Source organism: Diplotaxodon limnothrissa, linkage group LG7 (genome assembly GCF_057381915.1).
Source record: "Diplotaxodon limnothrissa isolate DT_005_m linkage group LG7, D_limnothrissa_male_GT1.1, whole genome shotgun sequence".
Classification (NCBI taxonomy): domain Eukaryota; kingdom Metazoa; phylum Chordata; class Actinopteri; order Cichliformes; family Cichlidae; genus Diplotaxodon; species Diplotaxodon limnothrissa.
The window spans coordinates 26200421-26221097 of NC_140602.1; the positions used below are offsets into that span (position 1 = coordinate 26200421).

Below are 20677 nucleotides of genomic sequence, written 5' to 3' on the forward strand. Positions count from 1 at the left end.
GCTGAGCTGATTAATCACCTGTGCAGAGAGTGTAAGTTGGTGCCTTGATCTTTTTGTACAACTGTTAGAAGGCCAAAAATATCTAAAAACTTTACTAAAGCCTTTAACACTACAGAAACAGTAATTATTCCCGTGAGAACTGCCTCTGCAAACATAATTTGATGCACACATCATCATCAGTAAAAACTTGTGACCAGCTTTGGTGCACAGAAATGGACTGACACGATCCTCAAAAAAAAAATTAAATGGGGTATCTAGAATTCAGAGCAAAAGTTTTGCGGAATTACACTTTATATCATAACGCTCGGCTCATCTTTGCAGCTTAGAGGTTTTCAATGCCGCAATGGCAACTTTTTCAACTTTTATGAGTTGAAGCAGGGTTGTCTGAAGGAAGATGTGTCACAAATCAGATAGTAGGAATGGCATTTTGCTCTCATAAGACCCTTTAATTGGCCAGTGTTTCCCATATGTATTTTCTAAATGCTGAAATTAGAGCCATGGGGATGTAATCACATCTTTGCTTTTTAAACACCGAGACAGAAACTCTGCTCCTGTAGGAATCTTTGTTGTTATTATTGAACAGAAAAGTTATTCTGGTATTTGGCAGCACAAATATTTAAAGGTTGTAAAGCAGAATAACAAAGAAACACCGTGGCATGCCTTTGCTCAGAAAAACTTGTGCAATCTCTTGTTTAAAGGTTCTTTTATTTTTATTTATCTGGATTTATTTTTCTCTCAAGCAGGTCTCTGAAAGAATGTGAAGCTGGAGCTGTAGAGACGAGAAAGGTGTTCTTGCCACAGGAACCTGTACTACAGGAAATCTTCAAGGTCACTGCTCCAAAGTGGACCTGCCTGCAATGGTCAACCCTGCCCCAAGTGAAGGGATATTCCATGTTCTGGCCCAGCCTTCCGTTATCACACAGCCTGCACTGTCATTTGACTGTTGATTGTGTGATAATATCAACACTTACTTTTTCCACACCTCTTGTCACTGCAAAAATGGTGAGTGAGTCAAAGCCCCTGACTCTTTACAGTCACTGCTTTCTCTGTGTGCTGATGCTAAAGAGCTGCTGGCTGCAAGGTTCCACCTCCCAGAAGCCTGCTGTGTTAGCAGACTCCCAGCAGGGCTCACAGGAGTATACCCATTCAATCCGCCTGGATGGTGACATCATTCTGGGTGGGTTGTTCCCTGTGCATTCCCGTGGTGAGAGGGGGATGCCATGTGGTGAATTGAAGAAGGAGAAAGGCATCCATCGACTGGAGGCCATGCTATTTGCCATCGACCTCATCAACAAAGACCCAGACGTGCTGCCCAATGTGACACTTGGGGCACGAATCTTGGACACATGTTCACGTGACACCTATGCCCTGGAGCAGTCCCTTACTTTTGTCCAGGCACTAATTGAGAGGGATGGCTCTGATGTTCGCTGCACTAATGGTGATCCTCCCATCTTTGCGAAGCCAGATAAAGTTGTGGGAGTCATCGGCGCATCGGCCAGCTCTGTATCGATCATGGTGGCGAACATCCTGCGACTGTTCAAGGTACAAGAATGCTGTGTGATTCCTTGAAGTTTTTTGTTTGTTTGTTTTTAAGAATAATGCTTGGTTATAGCAGTGATTCGAGGAGTGGTTAGGTTAGGTTTGTGTGTTTGTGTGTCGGTTTTTGGTGTTAGGTTGGGTCAGTCAACAGACGTTTGTGGTTGTTGGAGTACGGTGGGGTACATTGTACCTCACCATATGCTTGGTAGTCCTAGTACTTGTAAGGACCAGTCTCTAAAGCCATAAGTTCTGAATATATATGTCGATAAATACTTGTATGAACAATCAAATGTTATTTAATTAATATTTAACAGCTTCATACACTGTCACTAACTCCATGACAACTCCAAGAGTTAGAAAGCTAATATTGTTATCTCAAAATAATGTTTAGAATCATTATTTTTACTAATGATTTTTTAACTGAAAGAACATTTATACCCATTAAGTTGATAAAGTAAATCATGTGTATATACAAGCAAGATACAGAATCTTCTGTATGTCAGTTTAATGCTAAATGTACTTGTTGAAAGCATGTAAAATATTTACATGTAGAGAGATTTATTGTGTCAATCAATCTGAAGTGTATTTTAAGATGTAAACATTGCAAAACACAAAAGTGAGGTTGTACACACTGTACACCTCAGTACCGACCTTAGTAAATACTTTGATAAGTTTATGGCCTCCATCACTAGCTTCAGGACTTATCTAATAAATAATTACATTTATTTTCATAAATTGTGAATCCATCTAAAATTAAATCCACAGTTAATCAGGGTATGCTACCGGGGATGGCTGCCCTGTGACTGATGAGTTGCTACCATTTGCTATGCAGTCTCATGGTTCCTAAGATAATAAGATTCAGCCCTTGCTTGTCATGTCCACTATGAAAAAACAAGATACTTCTCATGGGATCTTTTATGTACAGCCTTTGGTCTTACAGTGTATATAAATTATCTGTCAGACACCTTTTTTAAAACCAGATATTATAATATCATAACATCTTCATCTTTGGGAAAACTTCTGGGAGTATCCTGCAAAAAATTAGAATATGCTGACAAAAGCATCTTTAACCCAAAACAGAGGGACAGGTGTATATTTGGTGCGAGAAGCAGATTACTGGGTGTTTTCACAGCCTGGCTAAATCTTCTGTTGACCTCCGCAGTGTGAAAAGATTCACAGTGTGAAGAAAAAATCGACTTGTCAGCAGCTGTGGATTCAAAAAATCTTCAAGCTGCTTGAGTCAAGTAAGGTGAACATATTTTCATTTGAGACGATGCGCTGATTATATGAATAAATATTAGTGATGTGCCTGTACTTTATGTTTAATCATGTTTAAAAAGCACAAGAAAATCTGACTCCAAACAAAGCAAAGAAAGGAGTCAAAACATTTGCACACTTCTGTATCTGCTAAAGATTTCTCTTTGCAAAAATCACAATTTAAGACATTAAAGTACAATTTAATTCTGTGATATTGCAATCATCTTCTATTCAGTCATGATCCATTGTGTAACATGTATGAAGTGGAAAGTTAAGCATTTACCTTTGTAAATTAACTTGACAATGAAGTAGGAGAGATTTTCCTCTACTGTTTGGTAATTTACGAAGATAAATTTTATTTGACATGCCTGTCAAATGCTTTCACCATCTTCCATCATCATCCAACAATACTGTGATTGCGGCCATTCCCCAACTCTCTGTGAATGGTACTCATGGCCATTGATCACTGAGCTTTGATCAATGGTTGTTGATCAGTGGTCATGAGAATTTGCATATTAATGATCAAGGGACCAACCTCCCAGCCCATTGTTCATTCAGTGGGGCCAGTTTCAGTCATTGTGCAAATGTATTGTTTATAAGATTTGGGGAAACCTGCAGTCAGCTGAGACTGAAGAAGTCACTTGGATGAGTGACGAAACATTTCTCCTACTGAAAATGCTACGTCTAGATGAACAGAACTTTTGGGATTTCCTTTCCTGGATTATTGAGCATGCATAACGAGATAAAAAAAAAAAAGAACCTGATTAAACATACACCTGTATTATTGGAAAATTGTACATAAAGTATCAAATAATAATTATTTTACAGAAAAATGTTTCCAAGCACTGTTAAATGGATTAATAATACTGTTGCATATGTTTACGTTTGAGCTTGTTTTAAATACCTAACATTCTGTTGAATGTCCAGCAACATATTCTGGACCACATGTCTCTATAAAAAACACCCGCAAAAAAAAGTTAATGAGACACAGGCCTACATCTTGATTTTTGTTTGTTTGTTTGTTTTAAAGTGTAATATATTAAATATATTAATGACAAAAGAATAACCAGTTTAATCAAAAACACAGAGCAGTGTGTGATACGGTATGATATGTTTAGAATAGAATAGAATAGAATAGAATAGAATAGAATAATCCTTTAATTGTCCCACAAGGGGAAATTATGGTTGTAACAGCAGTCAAAAAGACACATATACAAACAAACAGTACACAGGACACAGAACAGAAACATACACAATTTTTCTTACATATTTACATTAAGGACAATGGTTACTATATACAGAGAGTACTGTACAGTTATTAAATTAAATAAAAATAACTACAGATAAGAGGCAAACTAGGTTGTAGTGCAAATCTGTTAATTAACTTATTGCAGTTACAGCGCAGATGTAAACATCTATGTTTGTTGGGAGCAGTTCTGCAGGCAACTGTCAATATCTACAGGGGGATTCAAATCATTAATCTTAAGTCATTGCTAATTGCACTAATTAACAAAGTTTTTACACTCCATCTTCTCTAAATTACACATGTTAGCTAAGGTGGTTAGCAAGTTGAAACTCATCTGTTCCCATGATAAATCACAATTGTTTACTTGCTAATGCAAATTGGGTTTCCATACATCATGTGGAAGGGAGTCGGAAACAGCTTGACTTGTATGCTAGTCTTGCATTGGTTTACCAAGAAAGATCAGAGGTTTATCAACAGTGTGCATGCATAAACCACCAGAAAAAAACTCTGGGTTTGTCAGATTGCCCTGTTTCCGCCATTGTTAAAACCCTTAAAATGGAGACTAATCTAAGCTAGCCTGCTTTCCTATGACTATGAAACAAACAGCACTTTCAGCAACAATAGCTGACTGCGCCCCCCAGATGTCAGTAATGTGCAGGATTGATTCCAAAAGGCGTGGAGCTTATAACAGCATGTTCTGATATGAAGGAACACATTTTAATTTGTTTGTTTTTAGATTTGACACTGCAAGCACTTATTGCCTTGCTCTAAAGCTGACAGCTGCTTGCTCGTGGATATTCTAGTTAAATTGGTAACCTTACAACCATAACCATATGCCAGTCAATAATATCCTACTCTCTCTTTGGCAGCTACTGGAGTTGCTGGTCTGAAATTTCAAAAACCTTTACTTCAAATACCACCCACTTCATGTCACCACTGGTTGTTTTTCCCGTAATCACTCAAATTTGCTGAATGTTATTAACTTTCTATGACCTCTGGTCAACATGCCAATGCTAATGGCTTCCAATTGAGGATGTAGCTTCAGTTTTATTCTTCTCTTAGCTGGATACAGAATAGATAACGTGTTTCTCACTGACAAAACGTTGATCTCAGCTGTTGCCTCATTCTCTGCACAGACAAATTGTGTCTGAAGGCAGCGAGTTGCTGTGCACAGCAGCAGACATACTCCACTGCGTTAAATTAGTCATGAAGTGTATGATTTTAATGTGTGTGTGTATGTGTGTGTGTGTGTGTGTGTGTGTTAGAACCCTAACAGCTTAATGAGGACGGAAAGGCCCAACAACATCGCTTATCTAAAATTAGCCAGAGATGCCTCTGGGGGCGGTGGGGGAGGGGGTGGTGGTGGTGATGGGAATAGCCAGATAATGCTGACGCAGAGGTTTCCTCACCAGTGCTGTCACAGCCTTCAGCTATAGTCACAACACTGACAGATAACAAGGCTTATTGAAAAGGCTCTTTTTAGTTGAGGATATTCTGAGTAAAGACACTACGATAGGCATCCCACTTATACCCCATTTGGTAATAACTAAATAAAAATAGTGTAACCACATATCCAGATTCTGCATCCAGATAGAGTTGTATTGTTTTTAAGCACTTGACTCATATTTTTAATGAGTGTGCTATTTCACAAAATGAACATTCTCAATACAATCATGGACTGTATATAAATTAATTTCAATGACATTACCCATTTGTTAGTTATGTGCTGTTGTGAAACCCTGTGTTTAGTGGGTTTCCTTTCCCCATCAACCACGTGATGTTTTGAAACCAGGCTTGATAAAATGCACTGCACAAAGTGGCAACTTTATAAAAGGGATACAACTTATTGAAATTGTATTCAATATGGCTTCAGAACGACCAGCTTAAACTCATGGAAATTGTTTACTGAAGTCAAACATCACGTGACCCTGTACAAGCCATCATCCTTTTCAAACCTCAACTTTCTGGCAATTAGAAAAAAAAATGCAGGTGTAAGAAAGGTCTTGTTATCAATAATATCATTTTACAGATTACTTGGGGACAAACAGAAACACAACTATGAAACATTTTATTGTGACTTTATTTTTTAGTGGTCCTTTTTATACAGGTAATGGCCATAATGTGTTTATATGGTAAATAATTTTGGGCTTAATTTTAGATAGGATATTACTAACACACAGCAGTAAGTGATAATCGGTCATTTCAATAATAAGTCATCCATAGATTGTGCTGATCTCGTTCCTTCTCTCCAGAGGATGAACCTTTTGATGACTTTACAGCCTTTCTTCTTTTTCAACCTTTTACTCCTGAGGTTAAATATGACACTTTTATTTCCTCCATCAGTAAAAAATATTAATATTTCCAGTCTCGATTGCAAAGAGATTTGCTTTTAATAAAAGCATTTTTCTTCCTCTTCAGACACTTCACTGAGGATATAAGGGGTGAGATATTCCATCTAAAACTGTGAAATCCTCTAAGTCCATTTGCATAATATTTGCGCATCCTTTTCACACTGTAACACACAGCGTGAGCACAGTCTTGTGTTCAGGACACTCTGCTGCTACATTCCTTCATGCTGCTGCGTTATATTTCCATCTCTGCTGTCTGCGTGGGAGGAACTCAACCATGGTGTCTGTGTTTTGAATCTGCTGCAGGTTTAGCCAAAAACACAAAATAAAAAAGGAATCAGGTGGGAAAATACCAGAAAGAGCAATGAAAACAGAAGGAACCTTCTATTTGGCGCGATATGGCAGCCTCGCCTCTGTCAGTCTGCCCCAGGGCAGCTGTGGCTACAATCGTAGCTGCCTCCACCAGTGTGTGAATGTGAGAGTGAATGAATAGTGGCATTGTAAAGCGCTTTGGGTGCCTTGAAAAGCGCTATATAAATCCAATCCATTATTATTATTATTATTATTATTTGAACAGTCAGACGAAGAAGAAGATCTGAGCCTCCAGTGTCATGACTGGATATCCAGTTCACAGAAAATGCTCATCAGTCTCCCAGCACTACGACAGCATTGTAATATCAAATGTAAACAAACCACCAAATCCATTCCAGTGCTGATAAAAGTAATTATCAGGAGATTCATCGCATCTGGATCCAGTGGTGTTCAGAAGCTGACTACTATAGATTGTTGGGTTGTAACAGTATTGATATTTATCCTGAGCTACAAGATTTTTGTCATGGTTCCTGTTATGTTAAATTTGATGTTTTCACTGATGACATATTTTTTGTACATATTCTAAATGCATTTACGAACAACCTTCAGTTTACTTGTGAGTTTAGCAAGGATAAAATACATTTACTCAATATGTGGGTCGTTTTAAATAATGGGGCACTTTCTGCTGCTACTTTCTAATATACTGTTGTTGGTCAATAGCATGCATACTAAAACATTTAAGAAGGGTACACCTAAAAGCCAGTTGAGGACATTGTATCAACCAAGAGAAGAATTTATAGCAAAAGCAGTAGATTTCTTTTAGTAGATTAGAGAAGTCACTTAGTGACTTGGTGACCTTGCCCTTGTAACTTTACAGATTGACACTAGGGGTGGGTTTTGATAATCGATTTATCGATTAAAATCTATTCTGGCTTGGATAACGTGATATCGATTCATTAAAATCCTGAATCGATTTTTTAATATAAATTTTTTTTACCCAAAATGCCAAAATCACAGGTTAAACCTCACAAAATTTTGAAAACCACCAAACAGCTAAAACAGCTTTAAATGAGAGCAGGTACACGGATTCTGCACAAAGATGTAAACACAAAGCGCGACCCACCGACTGAACAAATTTAAACTTTTTAAAATTATGCAAAACGCTTAGCTGTGTCTCTAATAAAACCGCTGTAACTTCAGAGGTAATGTTCATATGTTGATTAATGGTTTTCTTTCATTTTTGATGTACTGCAGAATATTTTTATAAAATCCCAGGCCAGGAAAATCACCTTCATGTTTTTCTGTGTTTTATCCCCAGCTACTTTGACACAAAGGCATCTGCTGTGATGCTCACACCTTTGATAAAGTCTTGCGAGTGTCAGCTTCCTTTTTATAGATACAAAAATATGTAAATGTACCGATCTGAATTACAATATTTCTGACTGTCTGAGGCAAAATTTCCCAGATTCGAATTGAATTGAATTGAATTGAATTGAATTGAAGCGAATCATGGATCAAATCGATTCGGGACCTTGTGAATCGGAATCGAATCGATTCTAGAAATCAGTGACGATGCCCAGCCCTATTTGACACCTGTCAATCAGGAGGAAATAATAATCATACAGGACTGTGATTGGGACAGAATCTTTGGATTGGTGTGTTTACATGAAGCATTTTCATTCCAATCAGATTTTTAAACTGGTTACTTGTCATACACCTCTCCAACGTAAGCAGCAGTTCTGTGGCTAGAGACCTCTAGCTTTGTCTTATCTGACCAAAGGGCACACTTTCAACATGCATAGTCTTTCTCCAGGTTTTCCCTAGTATACTTCAATCTGGCTAGAAGACTCCTGCATAAGTGAAGTTTTTCTTGCTCTTCAACCACAGTCCATTCCTGTGCAGGGTTTAAGTGATTGTCTTCTTTGAGACTGCAATTCCAGACTTGGCTAAGTCATTCATTAGTTTGTTGACAGTTATCTTGGGTCTTTACACACAACTCGCACTAGTTTTTGGTTCAGTGTTTCTAATATTAACAAGGGTGACACAGCTAATTATTAGGTTTGGGTGGGGGTGGGGTGGGGGTCATTGCTTTTTCACATAAGGTGACGTCGGAAGCTTAAACTACCTAATTTGTTTGATGAGCTGAAATATGAAAGTGTGACAGATGCGCAAAAAATGGTATTATCCTATCCTTACCTAACGACCATTTCTGGGTTCATTTCACACTCTGCCTCTTCAAAATGTGAAATGGACATGTTGGACTGGCACGTCTCCTACATGTTTTGCTGTGATATTGGGCTGGTATGTCCCTTTATCTTCTGTTGGTTGCTTTGATGACTTGTCAAGGCGTTTGAAACATCTCAAAATGTTTTTTTGAATATGACTATGAGTTTACTGTACTCACACGGCCTCTGCATAGAGCCAATTGTGATATGGTGGAATGGGAGGTTTGCATCATTGATGCATGTGCAAATGCACGATGCTATCATGTCAATATGGGCTGAAATCTAGGAGGATTTTTTTCAGGACTTTATTGGAAATATGTAAAATGAAGAATTAAAGCACCTTTGAAGGCAAAGGGGATCCAAACCTTTTCGGCAAGTTGTACCAAATACAGTACCAGTGAGAGTATTTCTATGGTAAACATTCTTATGAAGTGACACAACCATCTTGACCTGAACTGAATACTGGCTAAAAACCAAGAGTAGGTGGCACTGGAGGTTTAACAATTTGTTAATGACATCGTTGAATATCTAACAGTGTGACCTCTTAGTGGCACCATCACACAAGATCATCTCTTAATAATGTCCTAAAACTGTGAATGTGAGGGTGAAATCACTCCTGCCTCTATAAAAATGAATGCACACTGAAGGTGTCCTGTGGCTATTCTGTCGTGATTACCTAATCACTCTATTGTTTGAAAACAAATGAAACTGTGAGAGGAAAGAAATATAGGAGAGGGTGGACAGAAGTGAATTGCAGGGAGAATTTGCTCATTGTAGTAGCAATTTATTAGTGTTTAGTTGATAATCACAACCTCATTATGCTGTCTGAAGCTGCCATTCTCTCTTTTTGTCTTTGTGTTAATAAAGCTTTTCATAACTTATTTTTATGGTTTCAATTTGTAATTCATCCAGTTTTAATGAAACAATTTTTAAACTGTCAGACTTTAACCAGACAGATATACTGTGTATCATGCAAGGTAATACATGGAGATATTCTCATCCCAGTTATATTGGTCAAAACAAAAGCTGCACAATGTGAACACTAAAAAAAGAGGTAAAAGTACCAGAAAATGTTGCAATTAATATCAATAATCAATCAATCAATCAATAAAAGCCTTCACAATAACAAAAGGTTTGTAAAAGTCTCCACTTAAAATTTAATTTGTCAGTAAATTTAAATGAGTTTTTATCTTATTATTGAACTCAAGTTTGCTAATAAAGACAATGTCAATTTTTCACTTTCTGTGGAAGTCTGCAAAGTGATTATTTTTAGTTTTGCACGATCGCCACGGGGCGATCGTGGCTCAAGAGTTGGGAGTTCGCCTTGTAATCGGAAGGTTGCCGGTTCGAGCCCCGGCTTGGACAGTCTCGGTCGTTGTGTCCTTGGGCAAGACACTTCACCCGTTGCCTACTGGTGGTGGTCAGAGGGCCCGGTGGCGCCAGTGTCCGGCAGCCTCGCCTCTGTCAGTGCGCCCCAGGGTGGCTGTGGCTACAATGTAGCTTGCCATCACCAGTGTGTGAATGGGTGGATGACTGGATATGTAAAGCGCTTTGGGGTCCTTAGGGACTAGTAAGGCGCTATATAAATACAGGCCATTTATATCAACATTGTGTTCCTCAGACCTTTACCATCTCTGTGTAAACGTATTGCACTTTCTCTTGTTTTTCTCAGCCTTTCTCAAATGTATAAAAAGGCCATTATTCTTCCACTGGGTACCAATCTTAGCCATTTAGGAATAAAACAGCCCCGAGTAGGGTGGGGTTAATGCTCGAAAATCTCAAGCTGCTGTTGGTGGTCAGTATGACCTGCAGAGATCATCTATGATCAGCTGAACCGGAATAATGGTCAGAGGTCTGCTGGTTTTAAGAAAAGACTCATATTCAAGCACACAGACTACAGACTTCATCTTTGATTCAGAGCCACATCATTTCAGAATGATAGTTGAGCAAAGTGGTGTGATGGTGTTTGGGGAAATTAAATTAGTAAGTCATGTTGACTTCACACAATTACAACCTGCAGGTGTGAAACTCCAATTTAGAGGGCTGTTCGGTAAATTGACATAACTTCAACACAGATGCAGAATAAGATGAACTATTGTTTGTAGTTGGATAATACATCACGTAAGCCACTTCTTTCTTATAGTCATTTCTTCCTGTTCAGTGAAATTATGGTTAAGCTTTTTAATTTTAATAAAATGGTGAAATTGTCTTTATTGAAAAGTGCAATGCTTTCTGCCAATACACTTGAATTGGCTCATTTGTGACTTTGAATGAAACTAACTGATGTACAAAATACTAAAATTTACAGTATACACACCCAACGTGCACCCTCTGGTTTTTTTTCTTAAGTTGTACTCAGCAGGACAAAATAAAAACAAAAATCCCCTGTCCAAAGATAATACAACAGAATGGCTGAATAAGAAAATAGCCAAGATGTTTCAGTGAAACTGAAATGAAACAACATTGTAATTTCCACAATGGTGTGAGAGGCTGCACAAGTCATACAGAAGACGACTGAAGTTACTTGGTTATTGTCGATAAAAGTGGTTCTACAAGCCAGTGTATTACATCATGTTATACTGTACATATGCGGTTTTATTTAAATAGAACCTAGTAAAGACCAGATATTTTTATGACTTCAAACATAAAATCTTAGAATTTAAAGAGGGTGAGCTGTTTTTTTCACAACAGAGGTTTTTAATTTAGCCAATTAATAATAATAATAATAATAATAATAATAATAATGATGATAATAATAATAATGATGATAATAATAATAATGATGATAGTAATAATGATGATAATAATAATATTGATAATGATAATAATAATAATATTGATAATAATAATAATAATGATCAGCTAGTCCCAGATAGCTGAGTCACATTTCATTTTATTTTATTTTTTTCTTGATGGGGAAAAATAATAATGGAGAAAAATCAGCATAATAAAATAGTCATTCTATGCAGACCTGTTTCCTACCAACAGTCTATGCTGTAGATAGAAACCAATTTTGGTAAAAGGCAGAACGTGACAGGATGCTTCAGGAAGGACTGGGAAAAACTGGGAACCTATCATGTGATAATATTGCATCACTGCCTAGCTGGCTGTGTGAACTGAAGCATTACTAAAAGATAGAGGGAAAGTTCGCAGCTCTTGAATGGTGGATGGGAGCCCTACAGGCAACTGCTTACGCAACAGGAATAAGTGTGACTCCTCTTCTGTCTCCTCAAATTGTTATTTTAGATTTGGATCAAGACATGCTCAAGGAAGTGAAACCCCCTACAGTGAGTCACAACTGCAACTGGTTTGTTGACCACTGACCCACTCTTTATCATTCTCTCAACACTTTATTACTGCTTAGAGACAATCTAACCCAGTGTAAGTGAAGTGTGATGTCATTTGAAGTTTTGACTTATTGGTCATTTGATCTTAAATGAAATGACCCATAAGCTTGACCATCTGATTTGAATAAAAAAATTGTGGTCCAGATTTTGAACATATAAAATGAGTGTTTCAATGAGAGCTTCATATATCAAAGAAATGAAAACTTTTCAAGATATAATTTTTTGAAAAATGGTCTGTCAACCCACACATCTTTTGCATATTGAAATGGTTTGCTGTGTCTCCCACTGTCAAGAGGACATTCCAGGATTCAGACAGCGTTACTCTAGGAGGCCTGGAAACCTCTAGAAAGTCTTTAATTCTTCAGCAGAACTAGTATCTGCAGCTTTATGTGACAAAGTAACCTACAAAATAACCTCCAGCAGGTGGTCTGAATGTGTTTGACCAAACAATCAGAAACAAACTTCATGAGGGTGGCCTCTGAAGGTTGTAAAACAGCTAACTGATCATTTGCAGAGCAATGTCCTTTTTAAGTAGTATCAGTTGAGTATTAAAGGTACAGCATAGCACAAGTTTCAGTCATGCAGGGATTAAAATAAGTATTGAACATGTCACCAGTTTTCCAAGTAAATATATTTCTAAAGGTGCTATTACAGTCAAATTCTCACCAGATGACAACAACCACACTCATTCATCTTCATCAACCTGGTAGATGTTAGCAGATTTTTTGTCAAGAATATCTCTTTTCTATTTATCTATTTTCCATTCATCCTTCCTTCAATTATATGAAGCGTGCCAGTATCATATGCTGAAAAAATGAAAAATTACTGATAGATTTCAGCTTGTGTCATGCCTTCTCGTGCCTTTTTGCACTTCCTTTTCTTTATGTCTTCAATTACTTTTTCCCTATGTCATTTTTCATTATGACACATACCATATCAGAAAAAGTTGATTCTGTTCATATGGACATAGCATTTTTAGTGGGAGAAACATTTCGTCACTCATCCAAGTGACTGAAAACTGAAGAAGTCAGGATTGAGTGATGAAACATCTCTCCCATTGAAAAGGCTTCATCAAGATGAACAGAATCAACCTTTTGGAATTTCCTTACCTGGATGATTGTGCATGCGTCAAGACACATAACATAATTTATGGATATGGTTTGATTGAAAGGGTTGTTACAAACATTGAGAATTTCATGTAAGCAGCAGTTGTAGACATATCTGCTTACGAAATCGCTGACTTGTTCAATACTTATTTTACCCGCTGTATCCGTCTAATAAAATCCAGTTTGTTCATGTAAATGGGGAGTCTGTTTCACACACAAAGATTAATAATGGAGTTCGACAGGTTTCTGTGCTAGGACCAGTTCACTTTACATTATAGATGCTTCACCTAGGCAGTATCATTCGATTGCATAGCCTACATTTTCCTTGCTAGAAAGAAAGCCAGATAACAAACACCATTTAGTTAAAGTGCAGGAATGTCTTAACCTGCTAGGACCTGGCGTCCACATATGTGGACATCACATTTTGGGTTATTTAGACCAAAATACTCAATTTTGCTCTACATGGGCCTGATATCCTCTTACACTATACTGCTACTGTTCTATCAAAGTTTTAAACAAATATCCTCATATGTGGCTCTTATTTTTCTTAAAAACAAAAATAAGGTAAAAAAAAAAAAATCTGGTAATTCATTACATTCATCGGGCCCCAACCAGCCCAAATATCAAAGAGAAATTAAAAATCCATGCCTTGGAAGAGTTCAGGTCTTAGGAGGTTAAAGACATAAAAACCTGGATGATCTCTAATCTCTAATCTTGAATTTAGTTTTATCTGAATTCAAATTAAACTAAATGTACTTGGCTCTATAAATCTTGGAAACAGTGTCTAACCAGATACTTGATCTGGACGGCATTAACTTGGCCTTTAGTAACACTGTTAGGAATCTTGGATTGTATTATTTTAGGGTCTTTACACTACAATAGAAAAAATGCCTTGAGGCAACTGTTGTTGTGATTTGGCAGTATATAAATAAAACTGAATTGAGTTGAATTTGCCTGAGGGCCCGACATCTTTTACTAGGCTCTGTGTTCACTGCCTGGGACAGTGAAGCTCGATTTGCATTTGCCATAGACTAACAGAACAACACTGGCGCACTGTGCTTTTCACAGATGGGAACAAATTTTCCCTGAGCACATGTGACAGGTGTGAATTCATCTGGAGATGCCACAAAAAATGATATCCTGCCTGTAACACAATTCAGCATGAACAGCCTGGGTTCCTGAGAGTATGCAGGCATATCTTGTCCAGATCATATCTGTCCAGATCTGGAAGGAGGCATCATCTGTCGTCTCGTTAGGAGCATGCCAAAAAAAACTATTGAGTTTTTTCCATTTTTAATTGCTATAATAAAATTTTAGCTAAATGGACTAGCATGGTATATCATTTATTCATTTTGATTTTTAGAGTTTATTTGAATACAACCGTCTGTAGGCTGATAATTTTCCTTTCCATCAAATAACATGGCATCCTTTCTAACACATTACTCAGTTCAGCATAAGTATCCAGGATGTGTTTTTTCTTGCCATTGAGATGCGTGTTTTCAAAGTGTTCCTTTAATTCTTTTAGCAGTGTAAGTTGAGTCAAAAAAAGGAACATGCAACTATTTCAAGTCTTAGCCTGGGCATTTACATGTAGTTTGACTTTGAAATTGCTAAAATGCCTTCCAGTTAATTATTTCTTACTCTGGAGGTTTTCATTCAGCCTTATTTCCCCACTCCAGCACTTATTTGCCTTTCTCACTCCCCTCCTGTCCATCTCAGAGAATTTCAATTAACATGACTCTTTTACCTCTCCTGTTGGAATTGAACATGCATTGTCTATAGACCTTCTGAATGTCAATGCAGCTGCAACTCATTCATAACCACCAACCAATCTATCGCCAATCTTTTCACTTCACCTTATAGATCTGCGCTGCAGGAGTGTATATGTTTCCAGTCTGTTGAGATATTGCTACACTGGATTCTATCACTGACATGTTTCTGTGTTGCCGGAAGTAATAAAACAAAGCAGCTCTGTCAATGTTGTATTTCCAAGGTTTTCCTAGGTTCCTAGGCACTTATCATTTTCCAGCTCGGCTGCAGGGGTTGCAAAGTGAATGTGGTGAATTTTCTACCTACTGAATGAACTGCAGTCACTCCTGGAAAATACAGTTGTCCCTTTCAATAGTGATACTACCTCCACTACGCTGTACCCTGTAATTATATACTTTAAAAATAAAGTTTAGTAATTTTAGTCATGTTGTAGATCAATCAGAGAAAGTTATATTTTCTGACATTTATTGACTGAAGATAGTGTATTTTCATCTGTTTAGATTCTATCTTAAAGTTTTATGTTTTTCTCAATCAAACTTCTTTAAACTATGTCCTTCAGGCGTCCACCCACTCAGCAGATGTTTTTTTTTTGGGAAGAGTCCGTGTGTTTTTCCATTGGATTTCTATAACTAAGTGATGATGAATACATTATTTGCTTAAAAACTATTATTTGCCTTGAAAAACCCTTGGCTTTGATGCTCTCCTTTAAGTGCTCTGAGTCACACAGAAGATGTGAATGTGTGTTTGACTTAAACACACATTCACATGCTACTAATCTTTTTTTCCCTCAATATCTGAAGTGCTCAGATGCTCCTGTGCAGCTGTTTTTTGTGGCGATTGGTAATTTGTCATTCACTTTGCTACCTGATTTATCAGATAAGCTCAAGGGTTTGGTTCCACCCTCCCCATCACCACGGACACGTTTTAAAATGCATTGGTGATGCATGGCAAGTGTTGAGTCAGGGTTGGAAGTGACACTGATGAGATCAAACAGTAACAAGACATTTATTGGAACGCCGAGGGTTTTTATGCTTGAATAAGTCGGTCAAACGGGGAGGGATGGGCTGTCATCTTGGGAGACTCTGTCATAAATGGAGGAGCCATCTTCTTATTCTGTCTTTGTACACACTTCATGCTTCATTTGTGTTTCTGACACACTCCCATGCTCGTCTCTTCCTCTCTGCTGTTCGGCTGTCATGTCTGAATGTGTTAGTAGCTCTAACTGCTGTGGGAGAGGCTTTCCCTAGTCCGCTCAGTGTTGCCAGTTGTACCTCAGCTATGGAACAGGAATGAGATTTTTTTTGATTAACTGAGTAATTAATATGTCTAGAACATATCATAATTTATAGAAACATCCTAATTCAAGTTTCTAAAAGGCCTAGTTGATGTCTTAAAATGTCTCTCTGGCTAAATATAATTTGTTTACGATGATATGAAACCAAGAGAAGAAGCAAATCTTCTCCCAGCTATTAAGTTACATCACGTTACATACATTAATTTTGATCAGCAACTTTTGTAGTTGGTTTTTAGCTCTTTTGGGTACTTTTTAAAAATATGTTTTATTTTACAGGACACTATACCGCATAGAGGCACTTTGTGTAGTCCCCTTATTTCCAAGGGGTTGCCACAGTAAAGGGATCTTCATGTTTGCATTAGCACAACTTTCAAGTTTAACTCTTTGTAGTCATTGCACAGTTTTATTTTATACAATAGTACAAAAAATGTTAGTATTGTCCCACATCGGTGATGACGACAGACAAAGCACAATAAATCAATGCCACTTATACAAAATAAAATACATACAATATGTGCAGAAGATAAAATATCCAGTATGTTCAGAGATGAAATGCACAGTACGTGCAGGTAAGAAAATGTTTGTGCAAAAATAACATCAGGTATCAGCATTGACTAAGGCTATAGCCCTGCTGTAAAAGCTTTTCTGGGCCATGTTAATAACCTTTTGTAATGCGTTTGTGTGTGCCGTGGTGCAGCTCGAGAACCACGTAGAAATGCAATACGTCAGCACACTCTCAATTTAGCAGCGGAAGAAGATGGTCAGCAGCTCCCTCTTCAGGTTGATCCCCCTAAGGCTCCTCAGAAAGTGGAGACACTGCTAGGCCTTCACAACCTCAAGAGGTGTTTTGTTAGATACTCCTCCTTGGAAAAAACATCCCTCTTATCCAAGCTTTGGACCAGTGCTTGAGAAGTACACTAGCTCATTACCCCTTGAGGCTGAGTTTTTGCCTCCTTCTAGAATCAAGCCAAAGAATGGATTTTTCATAAAAGAGGCAAATGTGGCACCACACAGGCACTAAGGAGGGCCACTAAGATAAGAAGCCACTAAGGTATAATGTCCTAATTACATTCAATTTAAATATAGAGTAAGATAAAACATGACTATAATTCTGTAAATCAGGTAAGGAGACATTGTTAAAGAAGTACCCTACATCCCTTTATAATGTATTTAAAGCATCAGAAGGGGATGTGTCCTCTGCAAGAATATGAACGAACATCGATTAGCTGACCACATAAAGGTAGACGACAAAATAAACTGTGGTAGGGTGGTTTTTGGCTTTTGGGGCAGTGTCAGGAGAGGCTGACTAGCACAGCCATCATCTAGTAAAACTAAATGATCGGATCATGATCATCAATGATCATCAGAAGGCCTAGCATACATTTTCCCTGCTATGCAGATGACACACAGCTTTAACTGTCCATGAAGCCAGACAACACACACCAGAAGTCTTACTATGGATGGCATTACTTTGGTCTCTAGTAACACTGTGAGGAACCTTGGAGTCATTTTTGACCAGGACATGTCCTTCAATGCACATATTAAACAAATATGCAGGACTGCTTTCTTCATTCTGTCTCAGAATGATGCTGAATGTAATTCATGCATTTATTACTTCTAGGCTTCTAAGATATTATTATCAGGATGTCCTAAAAACTCTCTGAAAAGCCTTCAGTTGAGCCAAATTGTTGCAGCAAGAGTCCTGACAGGGACTAGAAAGAGAGAGCATATTTCTCCTATATCGGCTTCTCTTCATTCGCTCCCTGTTAAATCCAGAATTGAATTTAAAATCCTGCTCCTGACACATACAAGGTCTTGAATAATCAGGCCCCATCTTATCTTAATGATGGATATCGTACCATATCACCCATTAGAGAACTTCGTTTGCAGATTGCGGGTTTACTTGTGGTTCATTTAAAATATTTAATATTTAAAAGTAGAATGGGAGACAGAGCCTTCAGCTTTCTGGTTTCTGTGGAAACAGCTTCCAGTGTGGATTCAGGAGACAGACACCCTCTCTATTTTTACGATTAGAAACTTTCCTTTTTGCTAAAGCATATAGTTAGGGCTGGATTGCGTGACCTTGAATCCTCCCTTAGCTTCGTGGCAGATTCTCCCGTATTCATCCCCTATCTAGACATTTAGTTGTATTAATTTGCTCATTTTTTTAGCACCACAGATAGCAGATCACTTCAGTCTGTTTTTATGACAAAATGCTGACTACATAAATACAGTTTATGGTCATTCATTCTGACCTTCTTCGTCATTCCATCATATCTTGATGTTAGCTGGTGGCAGGTTTGAGGCACAAGTCCCTGCTGTTTTCTTTCAGATGAAATGGGCCTCTTTCTGTGTGGGAGCTTCAAGAAATAGTGAGCATGTGTTAACACCTAAATCTGAAGTGAACAGCTGCAAGTTTGAATGCGCTACAGGACGTCAGGACTTATGTGCCTTTACTAAATATTCCACTTTTGTTAAATTCCAAACCTGAACTGATACCCCCTCCTCCTCCACCCAATCCCCCCCAACCCGCCACTTCACTGTCTGAGTTTCTGACTTATTTCAAATGCTTGTGGAGAGGAAACACAATGTGCTTTGACGACAGAGACAAAACCTTTAACCTCCTAGGACCTGGCGTCCACATATGTGGACATCACATTTTGGGTTATTTAGACCAAAATACTTAACCTTTCTCTACAGGGGCCTAATATCCACTTACGAGGACACTATACTGCTACTGTTCTATCGAAATTTTAAATGAATATCCTCATATGTGGCTCTCATTTTTCTTAGAAACAAAATTTAGGTAAAAAAAAAAAAAATCTGGTAATTCTTTGTTTTTACATTCATCAGGTCCCAATCAGACCAAATATGTCATGGTCCTGAGTCTGCCGACTGAGTGTTTTGTGTTTCTTTATGCTTTTGTTTATTCTGAGTATGTATTCTGTTATGATTTGCCATTTGTTAGGTTTCTGTTCTGTGCCTGCCCTGGTCCCACTGTGTTCTGTCTGTCTATGGTGTCACACTGTCTGCTTGTGAATCTGTCTGTTTAGTTCAGTGTCTTGTCTGGTTGTGTCTGAGTTTCCTGTTTTATTCTGAAGGTCCCCGTCTCATGTGAGTGTGTTCAGGTTACGTTTCCCCTGTCCCGTCAGCTCTGATTTCTCCCAGGTGTGTTGCCCTCCTGTCTCTCATCCCCTGATTACTGGTGTGTGTATTTAAGCCCTGTGTGTTCTCCTGTCTGTTGCTGGTTTGTCTGTGTTCCATGGTGTTCAGTTCCTCTGTCTGCGGCAACGCGCCCCGTTTCTTATGCTCTCAGGTTTGTTGTTTAGTTTTCCCAGTTTAGGTTTCTCCAGTCATTTGTCATTCCTCACTGCCTGTTCTGTCACTGCCACTTCTGTAAATAAACGTCACTCTCATCACCAGTCAACTGCCTGCATTTTGGGTCCTTTTCCTCCTTCACCACATGGCTCGCCCCGGCAGCCGTGACAAAATATCAAAGAGAAATTAATAATGCATGCCATAGAAGAGTTCGGGTCTTAGGAGGTTAACTGTATTTTTTTCAAGCAACCAAACAATTCACTACACACCCCACTGTGCTTCTAGCTTTCAGCTAAAGCTCTCTCTCTCTCACTCCCTCTTGCTCCGTGTGTGTAGAAAAGGCTATTACCAAGCCAGTTCCATCTGTGATGGTTTAATCACTATGTTTATTCACCCTTTTTGCCCCAGATTCCATTTTCACATTCCTCATGTTAATATTGCTCTCTCTATATCTCTGCCAGTTTTTTATGTCAGAAGTCACAATTCGCACCGAGAGGATTAACTGGACAATGTCTCAGTGTTTACACTGATGTGAAACATTAATCTTCATTTTTGCGGGAATACTTGGAGCATAAAGATAATATGCTATAATAATAAAGATAGTTCTTGAAGAACATGCAGTCTTTACGGGGTTATCTGGAATTTTCAAGGTTATGAAATTATTTGATATCTATTTTAAAAAACCTAAGGAGTCATGAAAGACGTAGTTTTTGAACGGTTCTGCATTCAGGAAAAGAACCGTGAAAAATCATGCCATAATACAATTTATGTTGTGTTGTTCAACTTAGATCTGTATGTTTGTGTTGACCATTTATAGTAAGCGAAATCTTTTATCATTGATCCGTTCTGTCTCACCAGCAAAGACTATGCTACTTTTGCTTCATGCTTTATGTGGGATAAAATCCTGTGTCTCTC

General features: G+C 38.1%; 1 protein-coding gene across 1 annotated transcript in view; it reads left to right on the top strand.

Moving 5' to 3' along the window:
- The first annotated feature begins 891 nt into the window (after positions 1-891).
- The window catches only part of LOC146628376 (metabotropic glutamate receptor 8-like), a 129948-nt gene continuing 110162 nt past the window's right edge, over positions 892-20677 (top strand). Inside the window, exon 1 of the mRNA XM_085359482.1 lies at positions 892-1542. Coding sequence (XP_085215608.1) covers positions 892-1542 — 651 coding nt within the window. The remainder of the gene's footprint in view (positions 1543-20677) is intronic.